Source organism: Synchiropus splendidus, chromosome 9 (assembly GCF_027744825.2).
Source record: "Synchiropus splendidus isolate RoL2022-P1 chromosome 9, RoL_Sspl_1.0, whole genome shotgun sequence".
Taxonomy (NCBI): domain Eukaryota; kingdom Metazoa; phylum Chordata; class Actinopteri; order Syngnathiformes; family Callionymidae; genus Synchiropus; species Synchiropus splendidus.
Genome location: NC_071342.1, coordinates 8378111 through 8391787, shown reverse-complemented (window position 1 = coordinate 8391787; position 13677 = coordinate 8378111). Strand labels below are relative to the sequence as shown.

At 46.4% G+C, this 13677-nt stretch overlaps 1 protein-coding gene across 2 annotated transcripts in view; it reads left to right on the top strand.

The window, feature by feature from the left end:
- LOC128764519 (muscarinic acetylcholine receptor M3-like) overlaps positions 1-13677 on the top strand; it is a 147887-nt gene that overhangs the window by 96958 nt on the left and 37252 nt on the right. For both annotated transcript variants that reach the window (XM_053874290.1, XM_053874292.1), the window contains exons 3-7: positions 2565-4533; positions 6191-6360; positions 8120-8260; positions 9048-9793; positions 10468-10609. In XM_053874290.1, the coding sequence (XP_053730265.1) occupies positions 2586-4533; positions 6191-6360; positions 8120-8260; positions 9048-9793; positions 10468-10609 (3147 nt within the window). In that variant the 5' untranslated portion in view covers positions 2565-2585. The remainder of the gene's footprint in view (positions 1-2564; positions 4534-6190; positions 6361-8119; positions 8261-9047; positions 9794-10467; positions 10610-13677) is intronic.

Sequence of the window (13677 nt, the reverse complement as noted above, 5' to 3'; positions counted from 1 at the left end):
AGGTGTGGCTTCGTTCCTAACTTGACTTTAAACTCGCCGGGGCATTTTAAATACTTAAAAAGAGGTATGTGATTATTTAGAAAAGAAAATGTGGATAAAATCACAGTTGTCCACTTTTGGATATTTTGTCTGAGTCTCTTTCTTAGGCTTCAGTATTGAATTGCTGACATTTATGATATTGGCCAGCCAAAAAAAAGCTGCAGTCGAAGGGCAAAGCTTGATAAAACACACGTCTTTAAAGGTCAGGGTTGTAGTTGCTCAACACTACATTAGTACGGAATTAAAAGTGGAATCAACCTTTCTCTCGTGAGCCACAGAAAATGACTTGCACCTGGGTACGTGATCTTGATGTCTACGAGGCACCTAAGGTTGGAAGATTATAGGTCTTAGCTGAAATACGCATCTTTTACATTAAACGTTGTGGTTTAATTCCTCTTCTGAAACAGCGTAAGACACACACCTTCCTGTTGAAGTCCCAGCTAACATGACGTGGCTGTCATTGACTAGTGTTATACAGAAAAGGTCCATCAGAAAAACGCGCTCTCAGCACTACTAGTCCCATAATGCACTGCAACAGTAGCACTCCTGATCGAACACAGTTAGTTAAAGAACATCCAATAAGGGGAGTCCAGCTTGTCTTTTCACTTGTGTATTTGTTGGCGCCCTCTGTGGTTTGAGGTCCACTCACTGTGACAAGAGGAGCCAGGTTTTTCTCCAGTGCTTCCGTCTTTCCTCCATGTTGCTTGGAAACTTCAGGTCACTGTCGGCGGCTCAAAATATTGACTCAACAAAATTCAGCTGAAAGTCATTACTTCATTAGCGAGCCAGCCATCAAAATTGCTCCTCGCACCAACACACGTGACAAAAATGTTCCCTCTGAACTTAAGTAAGGCGCTGGCCAACAGTCACGCAGGCTGTGCATTGAACACACAAACATGCGTTTGTTGTGGTTTCTGCTGTTTTCATGTCACGGCTGATGACCGTAGTCCCAGGCTGATGCAACATGGCCGAGCCGGACGGACATGTGATGAGCTAAATACCAATTTCATGTGACCTGTGGCTGAGACAAACCCTTGTTTGTGCGTCAGTTGCTGCAGAAGCTCGGAGGAGAAGACGGCTTTCAGGCAAGTACAACGTTTGTGATTCTTAATTTCAGCTATACTATTCTTTCATTCACTTCTCCTGGCTGAAACTTGTGTAGTATTCTTAGTTTTGTGTCGGCCTCGCTGCTGATGGAGTGTTTGATCAAAACACAAGTTGTTTATTCTTGGTCTTAGGAGTCTTTTTATAGCACCTATTAATGTATCTTTTCAGCTTGCTCTGCTGAGCCTTTTAAAAAGTCAGGTCAACTTCTGCTATTGGGTTCAAGAGAGGCGCCACACCCTGTTCATGATGTTGACTTAATGATGAAGCTCTGACAGCAGTCTGCCGAAAGTATATTTATGTAACCAATCGTTTACATTTGAATTTATTGTTTAGCACATGCGCGGCACATATTTCTTTATTGGATAAACTAGACTTCAAAATGTATCTGATCCTTTTTTTTACCTTGTTCTTTTTTGTTTACGTTGTGAACTCATGGGAACAAAATGCCAAAATAAAATCACCTTTTTTTATATTATACATCAATAAAGTTATCGCAATTAAAGTTGAAGCAGAGCGGTAAACCCCACATGTTTGTATAGTCATACTAAAGTGGAACAGGCGAGGACACTCACTGACGCGGCCCACGGGCAACACACGCTGCGGGACAGCAGTGTAAAGGCATTTGAATTTCTCATGTCTTAGTTTGGTTCCAAGCGTTTAAATTGGGTGATGAATTGCATGTTCCTTAGTAGAGAAATAGACTTATAAACACATTATTATTCACATACACTCTAATGGAGTGTCAGAAGGCTCTTTTGTAGCTGAGGATGTTGGCAAAGATAATGTGTCCGTAGCTGTACATAACCAGCGATAGCATAGGTTTTGTAACTTCAATGAAAGTGAAACTGTTTTCAGGAAAAGTGACAGACTAAAGTCACAAATAAATATGATTGACATTAAAAAAAATAAAAAACAAAAAAGATAAGTAGCTGTAACGTGAAATTCATTTAAAGAAAGTATGTGTCATATCCTGACTTCAAATTGACACAAGAAAATACCGTAACTTGCTGTGCTGATAGGAATGGAGGAGTAGAAGGATGGGTGAACATGAAAAGGAGTAAGAATGACTGAGGAGGAGGAAGATGAAGCATTCTTGATTTCAAAAAACATGAAAAGAAAATGATCATTGAAGATATTCTTGGGGATACAAATAGACCAAGTAAAGTTTAAAGTGAAATGTTTTCACATGACTTTGAAAAAATAATATCTGTCAAATACATCAATCATGAATATTTCATAGAAAGCTATGAATATAACATTATGGAAATATTTTGAAAATTATCTGATAAAATTTAAGGCCTTTACAAAACTACTCAAAAGTATTCAGTAATGTATTAAATGAAATGAAAGTGGAAAGTACACATTTTCTCTGCAGCGATTCTGGCAACTGATGCAGGTCTCTTGTGTGGCTCCTGCAGGGTCCCTGCTCTTGCGTCAGGATGCAGACCTTCAAGACGGTAGAGACCCAGGTCCCTTTCCTGAAGGAGAGCTTCTTCACCACCACCTTCAAGGGGCGCAGGAAGAGCAGCGCCACCAACCTCCTGCGCCAACAACTGCAGCTGAGTCCACAGCAATGCATTCTGGAGCAGCAGGTTTCCCCCCAAATCATTTCCCCCTCAGTAGAGAATGGGCAGAGTCCGCGCATGTCTCGCTCGAACAGCAGCCCGTTATGCAAGATCTCTGAGCTCGTGGGAGCAGATGGGGAGAGGAGGGAGGGGCCCAAAGATAGAATGTATCAGAAAGTGAGAGAGGCTGTGCAGTGGAGGGGGGAAGTGCGAGGACTGAGTGGTAGTGAGCCGGCGGCTGTCAGTGCCAGTCCCCTCCTCCTCTCGTCATCATCATCATCATCATCATCCAGACCACAGAGGGAGGCGTCATCACATCAGGGTGGACCTGCCGTGGGAACACAGCACGGATCAGAAGGCCAGCATGCCCCCCCTCGATCCCAGCAGCATGGCCTGTTAGCCAAAGGCGTCCGCCTGCTCAGGAACATGGGCAACCAGGAGGCAAAGCAAAGGAAAGCAGGACAGGGGAAGGATGCCCAGTGTGAGGGGGGTGATGCTGAGGAGGGGGATAAGAGATCCAAAAAGTCGGGTAAAGTCGCAGACCAGAGTGGAAAGAAGAAAGCCAAGTCGGACGTCTCGAAAGGTTCTGTATTCGCAGGGATGAAGATCAGGAAGAGCTCAAAGGCGAGAGTAGTTTCGAAGTATGGAGAGGGAAAGTCGGATCACACTGCTGGGTTCAAGAATGGAACAGAGGCCAGCATGTCAGCAGATGAGATCCTCTCGGACGCAGAGTTGGACCTGAATGGCCTGGCTGAAGACCAGACAGGTGTCGGCCTCAAGAGGAACTCCGGGTCTGATGTTGACCTCTACAGTTTCCACTCGGCGGCCGCCGAAAATGAAGACCTGCTGTCCGACATCCAGCAGGCGATGAGGGACCAGAATTTGTCAAGTGAGAGGGTTCTGGAAGTGACCGGGTATCAAGGTAAAACGGGGACACTAGATCTGACGTTGCACTTGGAAGAGGACGTGTTTAGTGATGAGCGAAATAAGTGTGAGAACGAAAGTCAGGACCCGCAGATGTCAAATGAGTTAACCGGACCAGGGTCTTTCAGTGAAAGTGGCCCGTCTTCTTCGGCTCCTGACACAGAGAGAAGCAGCATTTTCCCCAAAACCAACAGCACGTACAGCTTCCCCGACACCACTGCAACCACCACCTCCTACGAAAGTGCCGAGGAGCACCATGAAGACCTAGAGAGCCCAAGTGTGTACCCGCAGCCCAGTCAATCAAGTGTGCCCTCTGTGCACCTGTCGCCAGCAGGTGCAGATTCCCCAAAAGGGGTACACAGGCGTGCAAGCAGCGTGGACCTCCCTATGGAGAGGGTTGGGGAGGAGACCGTCACACAGGACTTTCTCTCTCTTAAAAAACGAAAGGACAGCTTGTCCTTTAACCAGCTGACAGCAGAGCATTTCTCCTCCAGGACGTCCATCAGCTCTCCATCTACAGTCAAACTCTACCCTCCAGTCCACCCGTCCTATGTCAAGACCACCACCAGACAACTCAGCTCTCCTATCGGCTCCCCGCTGACCAGCCCCAATGTTCCCAGGAGAACAGATTCCACCTGTCCTCCGGTGGACCTTGGAGTTACTCATGGAATGCGTCGTCGCAAACAACGGTCTTGTTCCATCGCTGGACCCCTGTCCGGATCTGCGGACTGGTCTCCGGAGCTGGAGCAGCTCAGGATACTCCAGAGCGGCGGGACCAGATCCTCTGAGCAGGAGAAGGGTTCCACGGGTGGACACTACTGGACACTGGGCTCCAGGAGGGCCCAGTATGGACGCAGGACCTCAAGTACTTCAGCACCGTACCTGGATATCTTTTCTGGTGAGTCCACATGAGAAGGTTCTCTTTTGGGAGAAGCCAATGGTTGATGTTGCTTGGAGTATTTATGGTGCACATCAGTGTCTGAGTATCTCAGGGAGAAGGTCAAGTGGGGTTTTTAATGAGACACACCAAACGCTATCATTGCCCTGGTCAGAGTCAGAAACGTGTTCTGTTTAGTATGTGAGCGACCGCAGCAAAAACGTGCTCGTGCTCTGAAGGCAACTTCCTGATTTTGTTCTAATATTTATTTCTCTTTACCTTCATCTTTAACTGTGCCATGGATGAGCCCAATAAAAGATGGAGGAGTGGAACTGGATTTACACGTTCCTTCACCCTTCTATGTCTGCATGAGTCCTGGGGTGTCCTCCATGTAGCTATTTTGCTGTAAACGGCAGTCACATTTAAATATACTCTCAACATTTTACAAAGTTTCGAAGAACAAGCTGTGTCTCCTGGTCTCGCAAAAACATTGTATAACATAGTTAAGTCTTTTTTTCCTCAACATTGAACTAGAAAAGACATGCCAAAATGTTTTAAGTTGTCGTACCGTCTTACATTATCTTTTTTTTTTGTCTTTGTTGCTTCAAACTTTTCCAAATTCTGAGTTTAACATTAATTTTACTGTACGTTTCCTTCCCATTTGTTTTCTGGGAAATTTAGGCTTCTTGATCTTGTGCATCTTATGCCTTTCTTAAAGCTTGTTGACGTGGCACAGTCACATGGTCTCTTGATACGGACTGTGTTGACCATTCTCCCACGTGACTCCCTGTCAGGATGAATCACAAACACATTTGCAGTGGCAGCGCCCCCCTCAGACTCGTGTGTGACCTCCGTATGTTTGGCTCCAAACACCGTCTGATTGAAATTGGGTTATTACACAACAGTACTGTGAAATAATGGCTGTAATTGCCGTGCCTCTCTGTAAACGATCACATTAGAGCGATTATCCCAGCGGGAATACTGCTGGAGATCGCAGCCTAAACCAGGGTCGTCACTCCGTAGTGGTCGGGGAACAATGCCACTGTTCTGAGCTCGTGAGTCTGAGACGCCGCACTCGCGACGCTGGCGACCCATGATTCTGACCCAGATACCACAAACACAGAGGAGCTCGCCATGTTCCGTTTCAGATGCTGAGCTGAAGTGACAGTTTCTCTGCAGGACCAAAATAACTCCTGGTTTCAGATCACATTGCATTTCATCAGGTTAATAACTAATGCATTTTCTATTTAGACTTTGGGATTCTGTTCCACCAGACACTTGAATGGAAGTCCAAGGTCCATTATCACCTCCATTGTCTTGTTCTTCTTTCACCTCCTCCTCCGACATGTCTCTTCTCATGACCAAACCGTCTGTTCTCCCTAATATTCTCTTCAAACTTCTCCTCATGAGCTGTCCCTCTGATGTACGGGTTCAAGGTCGGTTCTTCCTGGTTACTCACAACGAAGACGTCTGCATGTCAATTGACAGGATGCACGTTCTAGGAGGCTCGAGATCACTCACCAAGACTGAAGAAATCCAAAAAAAAAAAGTACAACTCCAACATCTGCCCATATTTGCCCAATTTTAAGCCAATATTACAACCCTCGATTTCTTGTCTGTTTGGAAACTGCTTTAGCATTGAAGGAGCAGAGTGCTGATTGTTGTGTTCTGATCCCAGGCCAGTCTCTGCTGGACCGGCTCTGCATGCACCATGAGGACGGCTCCACCCGGGACCAGGCCAGGACGCTGTGTCAGCGGCTGCTGGTGCAAGGTCTGCTGCACCCGCTCAGCACCAGCACCGGGGAGCTGAATGGAGACAACTCTCCAGCTGCTGCGCCTGGCTTTAACGTATGAGCACAGATTTGGTCCCCTCGCTGTACTCTGTCTACTGTTGAAGTCAGAGAAGACGTTTGAATGGGGCATTGTCTTCACAGTGGTCAGCAGCACGGCTTATTTATACACTCTGAATATCCAGTCAACCTCTGCTAAAAGTAATGTTAAAGTGCAAGTATTTCTGAGATGAAATTGAAACTGAAAGCCGAACAGTTCAGTTAGCATGTTCTGTAGTTTAACCAATCCATATTAGTTTGGCTGAGGGAAGTGGGGTCACATCACCTGGACACCGACTTTGTTTATGACCTATTTACACTGGATAAGGAATGAGAGTGAAACTACAAGGCTGCCTGCTTGGCTAGTGGTGGGTAGATGAGGCATCATGAAACAGCATTGCAGGTTTGATGAACCAGTGTTCTAATTTTTACAGAAAAGACGACCGACATGGCGCTCTCATGTGGCACTAGGAGGGTTTCATTGTTTTTTCTGCGCTCGCACCCGCTTGCTAAGCTATACAGTCCCATTCAAAGTGGCTGCTATTTACCAGAAATAATAAAAAAAAATCCTTCACCAAAAGTCAATGTAGATTTCAGATTTATTCGAAAGGAGTTACTTGGCTTGACTAAAATTTTGCATCGTCTTCTACTTCCTATGTCCTCCTCTTTTTTAGTGTATAGAACACAATTCCATTTTAAGAATTTGAATATCTTTTTAAGCAATGAGCTTACTGTGACAGCAGGTGTCAACTCAGGACTCAAATGTTATCATCTGAGAGTTTAGATTTCCCAGAGCATGTGTTCACAGTAAACAGCGTGACTCCCTGTTACAGTACGTCGGCCTGTTTATCCACATAAGCTTCCGTTCTCAAAGCCTGGAGTGACGATCATCTCTGTCTTTGGAAGTGCTTGTGTGTCTGCCTGCGATCAGCTTTACAGCTTCACACAAAGGTGTCGTCCATACGTGTGCAGGCATTTGCTTGCTGGGCCGCATCAGTAGTCTTTCCCTCTTTCAGTCGCCCACCGTGCCTGCGCCGACCATCTGCTGACCGCGTTATGTAACGTCTCCACGTGCCCCGGGCTAAAGCTGCTCTTCCTCAGTAAAAGGCTCAGCATGACAGGATCAGACAGTTTTTCTGTCCCCAGTTTCCGCCCTGCAGTCCTGCATTATTCAGTGAGCCAAGAACGACTGCGCTGCCGCCAGTGACCAAGCAACACTGTTGTTTCTCTCTCAGATTATCTCTCTCACATTAATCTCCTTCTGCAGTTCAGCTCCATGCCAACAGGAACGCTGCGTGGCTTAACCTATTTTCTACACCGATTCATTACCTCACAAACCCACTTGCACTGAGATTTGTAAATATCTGCATATTTATTATTTATATTCATGAACATGCTGATATAATGACTTTTTAAGAAAGTGTCCTATGTGAACGTTTTGGAATACCGAGGTCTGATTTTCAGAGTTTGAACCACAATGGGTGGATGAGGTTTCATGAAACAGTGTCCTGATTTTCAGAGGCCAACAGGTGGCGCTGTCCGTCTGGACTTGTTAAATGAATCCTCACATCATTTTTAAACCAAGAGCACCATCTAGTGGCCTCTACTGTTTCATGATACCTCACCTACCCATCACTCATGATGGGTGAGGTTGCTCTGACGCGTGGATACGGTGGTGCAGACTAAAACCAGGCGAGCAAAATAACAGACGTCTGTTGTCTATTCAAGGAGTGGATGACAACTCTTGTTGTTCTTGGTGTGGCTTCCTTCTCGTGCAGGAGGAGCAGCTGTACACCTGGGCGTCAGTCGGCCTTCCAGTCTCTTCCCACCTGAGCGAGTTCTACGGAGGAAGAAGCAAAGCGTCAAGTTTACGATCCCCTTTGCACCATTCGCCGACCAAAATAGTGGGAGCACCACAGGTTGGTCACTGCGTCAATACGTCATGTTAGGCACAGAGAGTGGGTTTCACTATTCTGGGAAGTCGTATAAACTGTTCACGAATATTGCCCTCCCCCCTGTCTGGCCAGGGTCAGATGAGCAATTTATCCATGAAAGTCTGATGACTGTCAGAGCTTTTTCTTCCACTAACAGTGTTAGTTCTTACCACTGCACAGTAGCTGTCAGAAGTAAATGTTTTGACGCTTGTTCTCTGCTCGGCCACCAGAGGTCAGGCTTGCCTTGAAATACAAAGAGGCTCTTGCCTTGGAGACTCATGGGTTCCCCCACTAATAAATAAGGGATCCCACACTGCCGGAACATGAAGAATCAGAGTTGTGGCTTCATCTTGGAAATGTGCCCCAGCAGACACAAACCCTCCCTGTTTGAGGCCCATCGAGACTCTCTGTCTCTGGGGTCAAATCTCTCGGTATCCCCTCATCCCTGCTACTAACCAGTCTGGAGCCAGAGGTCTGCTGGAGTCTAGACATAATAGACTTTCTTGACCCGTTTTTAGCTCTTTGCCTTGTCACTAAGCCGCATTAGTTCTTCTGTTTTTTAGTGTTTATACGCCATAAGTTATTGAGGGATAATTTGTACCAGATTTAGTGTCCAGATTTTTATGTCCAACTCTCAAGAGGGAGCTGGATTAGCGTGACAGAACGAGTTTGGAATTGGAAAGCACGGTCCAACTTCTTGTGTTTTATTGTTCTTTGCGTAACAATTTATTTGCTTTTGAAAAGTTCCATGTTTTTTTTTTTGTGTTGACAGACAGAATCCAGTCGATTGAAATCCAGTCAGTCATCATCTGAGGATGAAGGCTCGCTCATCTCTCAGCTGGAGAAGACCATTGGCGACCTCCAGGTTCAGATTGCTGTGCTGCAGAGTCAGCAGCTGTCGCTGGCCCCCAGCGGCGAGGACAAGATGAAGGCCGGGCTCAACCACAGGACCTCCCAGGACGACGGGTGGCTGTCAGAGAAGAGGCTGGAGGTGTCAGTCCAGACCACTCCGTTGGAAGAAGAGCAGAAGATTGACTTGTCTCCCAAATCTAAGGAGTGCTTTACCTGCACATGCCAGCAGAGGCAGCAGAGTAGCACAGTCCCACCACCACCACCACCCCTAACGGGGGGAGTGCCTCCTCCTCCTCCTCCACCGCCTCCTTTACCAGGAGTCGCTATTCCTCCTCCCCCTCCCTTACCAGGGTTTGGGCCTTGCCCACCACCACCACCACCACCACCACCACCACCTGCCTTTGGCCCTCCACCACCCCCTCCCCTCCCTGGTTTTGGACTTCCTCCCCCTCCTCCTCCACCAGGTATGGGACCCCCACCTCCACCGCCGCCTCCTGGCATGGGCCCGCCTCCTCCACCTCCTCCTCCAGGCTTTGGTCCTCCACCTCCCCCGGGTCCCACGCCACTTCTGACAGTCCAAGAAGCTACGGCTGCCAAAACATTGATCGAGCCCCCGAAACCAATGAAGCCTCTCTACTGGACGCGCATACAGCTGCATTCTAAAAAGTAAGATGTTCCAGAATGACGGGAAAATCTTCACAGATCATTTCCACTGAGCGGTTTTCAAAAAAAAAGGAGGAAACTCTTGCGATAGGAATCAGCAGCATGCTATGATGCCTACAGAGATAGCACGCAGGAAAATGACAAGAGTTTGAGCTCAAGGAATTTCACTTGATAAGGCTCGGAAAGTTAAGCCTGGATTAGCTTTTGGAGACAGAATCGTTTTTCAAATTTGTCGGCCGTGAACGTCGATGGTTATATAATGGTTCCCTGGTGTCAACACAAGATCTGTGGTCCAGCTTAGGTCCATATTTTCACCTCAAATGGCCTGCAGAGCTGTCTGGTTGGAATCAAACTACATTCAAGCCCAAATCTCAATTCACCCACCTGTGATGTAATGGACTCTCCAATGGCTGTGTTTATGTTTATGGGTCTCGGTCAAGGGGAGGCAAACTGTTTCACAAATGTATCGTGTGTGCCTGACCGGACAAAAAGCTGCATCACCGTGGACCTTTTTTGGTCCCGTTTGTATACTGCAGTTCTTGGTGATGACAACAAAATTCATGAGGAAAAAAATCAAACAACATGCCCCTGAATTTATAGAATCTTGAGGAAGGCATTTGTTGCACCATTGCACACTTGACTGGCTGTAAATAATTCACATTGCGTCTTTGCTGCAGACCGGCCGTATGTCTGGTGTGGGAGAAGGTGGAAGAGCCGACCGTGGACTTTGTGGAGTTTGTGGAACTCTTCTCCAAAAGTGCCGTTAAGGAAAAGAAGAAGCCAATTTCCGACACGATCAGCAAATCCAAAGCCAAGCAGGTATTTATGTTCTCTTCAAATCCGATCAGCCCTGATTTATTTTGTTTGTGTATGTGTGGGAGGACGTTTTTCCAGCGACACTCCTCCGACCGGCTGTCTTCCGTTCCCATTTCTCCACATTGTTGTTCTTCAAATTGCTTTGAGTGACAGGAGGAACTGCTTCAGCCAGACGGTTATTATGTGGTGTGAGCTCTGGCTCCCACCGACTCCCCCGTGACCATCCTGTGGCTCCGAGCCAATGTCTCGCGTGCGGTATGGAAACCTCACAGCGGTGATGATGAGAAAGGGAGAAGGGAAAAAGCCCAGGAGGGAGAAGCCTGGGAGCTGTATTTCATGATGCGGTTCCTCCCATTGTGCTCTGTCTACGACTTGGTTTCATCGTTGTGACGTTTTCTCTCCCCAATGTCCTTTATGCCACTTCATCAATCTGCAAGTGAAGACATATTCCATCTTCTATTTGAACATAATCTGGTTAAGATTTAATCCTAATGTCCTCCACAGCCATAGTTTCGATGTTTAAATCACAAATAATGACACACCAGGGACATTCTCTCTTTTAATTGAGACCCAGTGGACTCTGCCTGCGGTGATCACGGGATGATTTGTTGGCATCCGTAATAAGATTCACTTTGTTTACTGGAAATGATACGTTGAATGTGACCCTGAATGAAATTTGCACGAAATGAAACCTTCATGAGTGGGGAGGTGTACAGTACAGCACCACCGCACTCTTGGCCCTGCAGATACAGCGACAGAGTTGGCGGAGCCATGGCGTGTACGTGGAAGGGGATGCAACACATTGAGTATGAAGACAAGAGTAGAAGCTCACTTGGAAACTAAGCTGTGCTGGATGAGCTTTAAAATAACCAGACATTTCTGACATTTTATGTCATGCAATTTCAAAGAAATGGATCCTCGTCCTGACATTACAAACCTGGGGCCTCAACCAGCTCTTCGCAAAGGCCCTTTAACCTGCTTCGTATGGTTGTGAGAGACGTGAGGAGAATGCCTGGATATGCGGGTGAAATGGCCGGATGTTGAAGCCTTTCTCAACCGAGCTACCTTTACATTATGTGTTGCAATGGCAGCTGTTACGGAGGCACACCAGGCAGTGACCAAGTCTAACAGACCTAGCTCTGCCACCAGGCAACAGACCGTACCGTTTCTTATGTCTCTATTTTTCGGGGAAGAACCATGCACTTGAAGGAATCTCTGATCTGGTGCTGCCCAGAAAAAGTTCTGGGGCCGAAAGAATGAGAAGAACTGTTGTTGTGCCGTGAACGACCCTGACTCATTGTGGATGGCTATAATAATCTTTTTTTTTTACGTATTTACGCAAGTGTCTCATTCGCTCAAGAATCTTTCAGTCCAGTAGAGAACAGATTTCCAATAAGATTCTGAAGTTGACGCAGCCAGAGCTTTTCCCTCAGGAACTAGTGGAGCCCAGAGAAAGTCTGTGTTGGACTCGGTATCACAAGTTTGGCAGGGAAATCTACCGAAATGTCATGACGACGTGATGGGTGATCGAGGCGCCCATCTTTCCTACAGCGGCAGCCGATGTGCTAATTTAAGGCAAACATACTTTTCTGTTTACCACTTTCCAGACATACTTGAAGTGGCTGTCATCACTCGTGTGGGACACTTGAGGAGCTGTCAGGTTGAGTGTGTGTGTGAGACGAGAGGAGCAACGTTACACACCTGAGCACTTCAGCAGAGTTTGATCTGAGAGGTCGAGAGGAGGGAAAACAACCTCGGCGCTGTCGTCTTTACGTAAATGGAGCTGATGTGAAGTCAGTTTTGACAGAAGAGCCTCAGTCTTCACTTCATGAGGGCGGTGGACGCAAATCTATTCCAATCCTTAGTCCTTATCACTGCTTTTCATCACAGTAACTATTGCTTTTTTCTGGGGACAAAAGTGATTGATCAAGTTTCGTTTTGTCTGTGATCGATTGTGAAGTCATGATGAGTCACTTTGTCTTATTAAAAAAAAAAAAAAAAAAGAGGTCTATATTTTCCCCAGTCAGTGTGATGACAGCCCTGATTCGAGTGGATCTACAGCTCTGACAGCAGCACCGGTCCACTCTCTGACATCACAACGCTGTCTCTGCTCCACCAGCCGGCTCTGACTGTACGAGCGCGCTGATGCGTTACAGTTTGTGATGCACATCTGGTTCTGATCGAAGACTTTGTTTTGTGGAGTCACTCCAGCACTGTTTTGACTCGACTTTTCAGATGCCAAGTGTGTTTTTACTTTTGATCAGATAAATGCCACCGTTCAGCTCAGGCCTCCTCGGGACTTGAAGTTCCTACACATGTTTGGATTTATCTTTAAGGAAGAATATTACACAACAGAATCAGGAGAAAAAAAAACCTCAGTTGTGTCAGACGCAACTTGTTTTGAAGCCTCTTTTTCCCTCTCAAGAGACACTGCTGTCGAATGTTGCTTTGCTTCTCAGAAGTCTCACTGATCAATGAAATGTGACCAAGCAGCTAAAATATTGTTTCAATATCAGCTCTGCATTATTTACTGACCAACTGACTTCAAAAGCCACAAACCAAAGTTGATTCTGTTTATCATTTTTATGGACATATTTTCTTGATGCAGCCAGGGCGAAGAAGGTTTCTGCTTTGATGATGTCACTGCTTTTTGCGGATGATGTACTGTAATGCTGTGCGGTCATCAATTTGTGATTTGTGAACAATGAGGAGAACACCTTGTTACTAGAAGTGTATGTCGTGATGGGTAGATGAGGTTTCATGAAACAGCGTCCTAATTTTCAGAGGTCACTAGATGGCGCTCTTGAAATACAAATGATGACGGGTTTCATTCAATTTGTTTTTCAAATGCAAACATTTTACAGCAGACTGCCATCTGGTGGCCTCTGAAAAAAGGACACTGTTTCGTGAAACCTCAACCCATCACCAGCTGTATGGATTCCCTTACAAGTATCGTGGTCAGCAGGTGTTGACCCCCTGCTCCTCTATATTTTGAGAAGCCAGCTGTGATGGCTGCAGCAAGTCACAGAGTGTTTGCAAAATAGAAGGGATATTTCTGAAACTAAAATGAT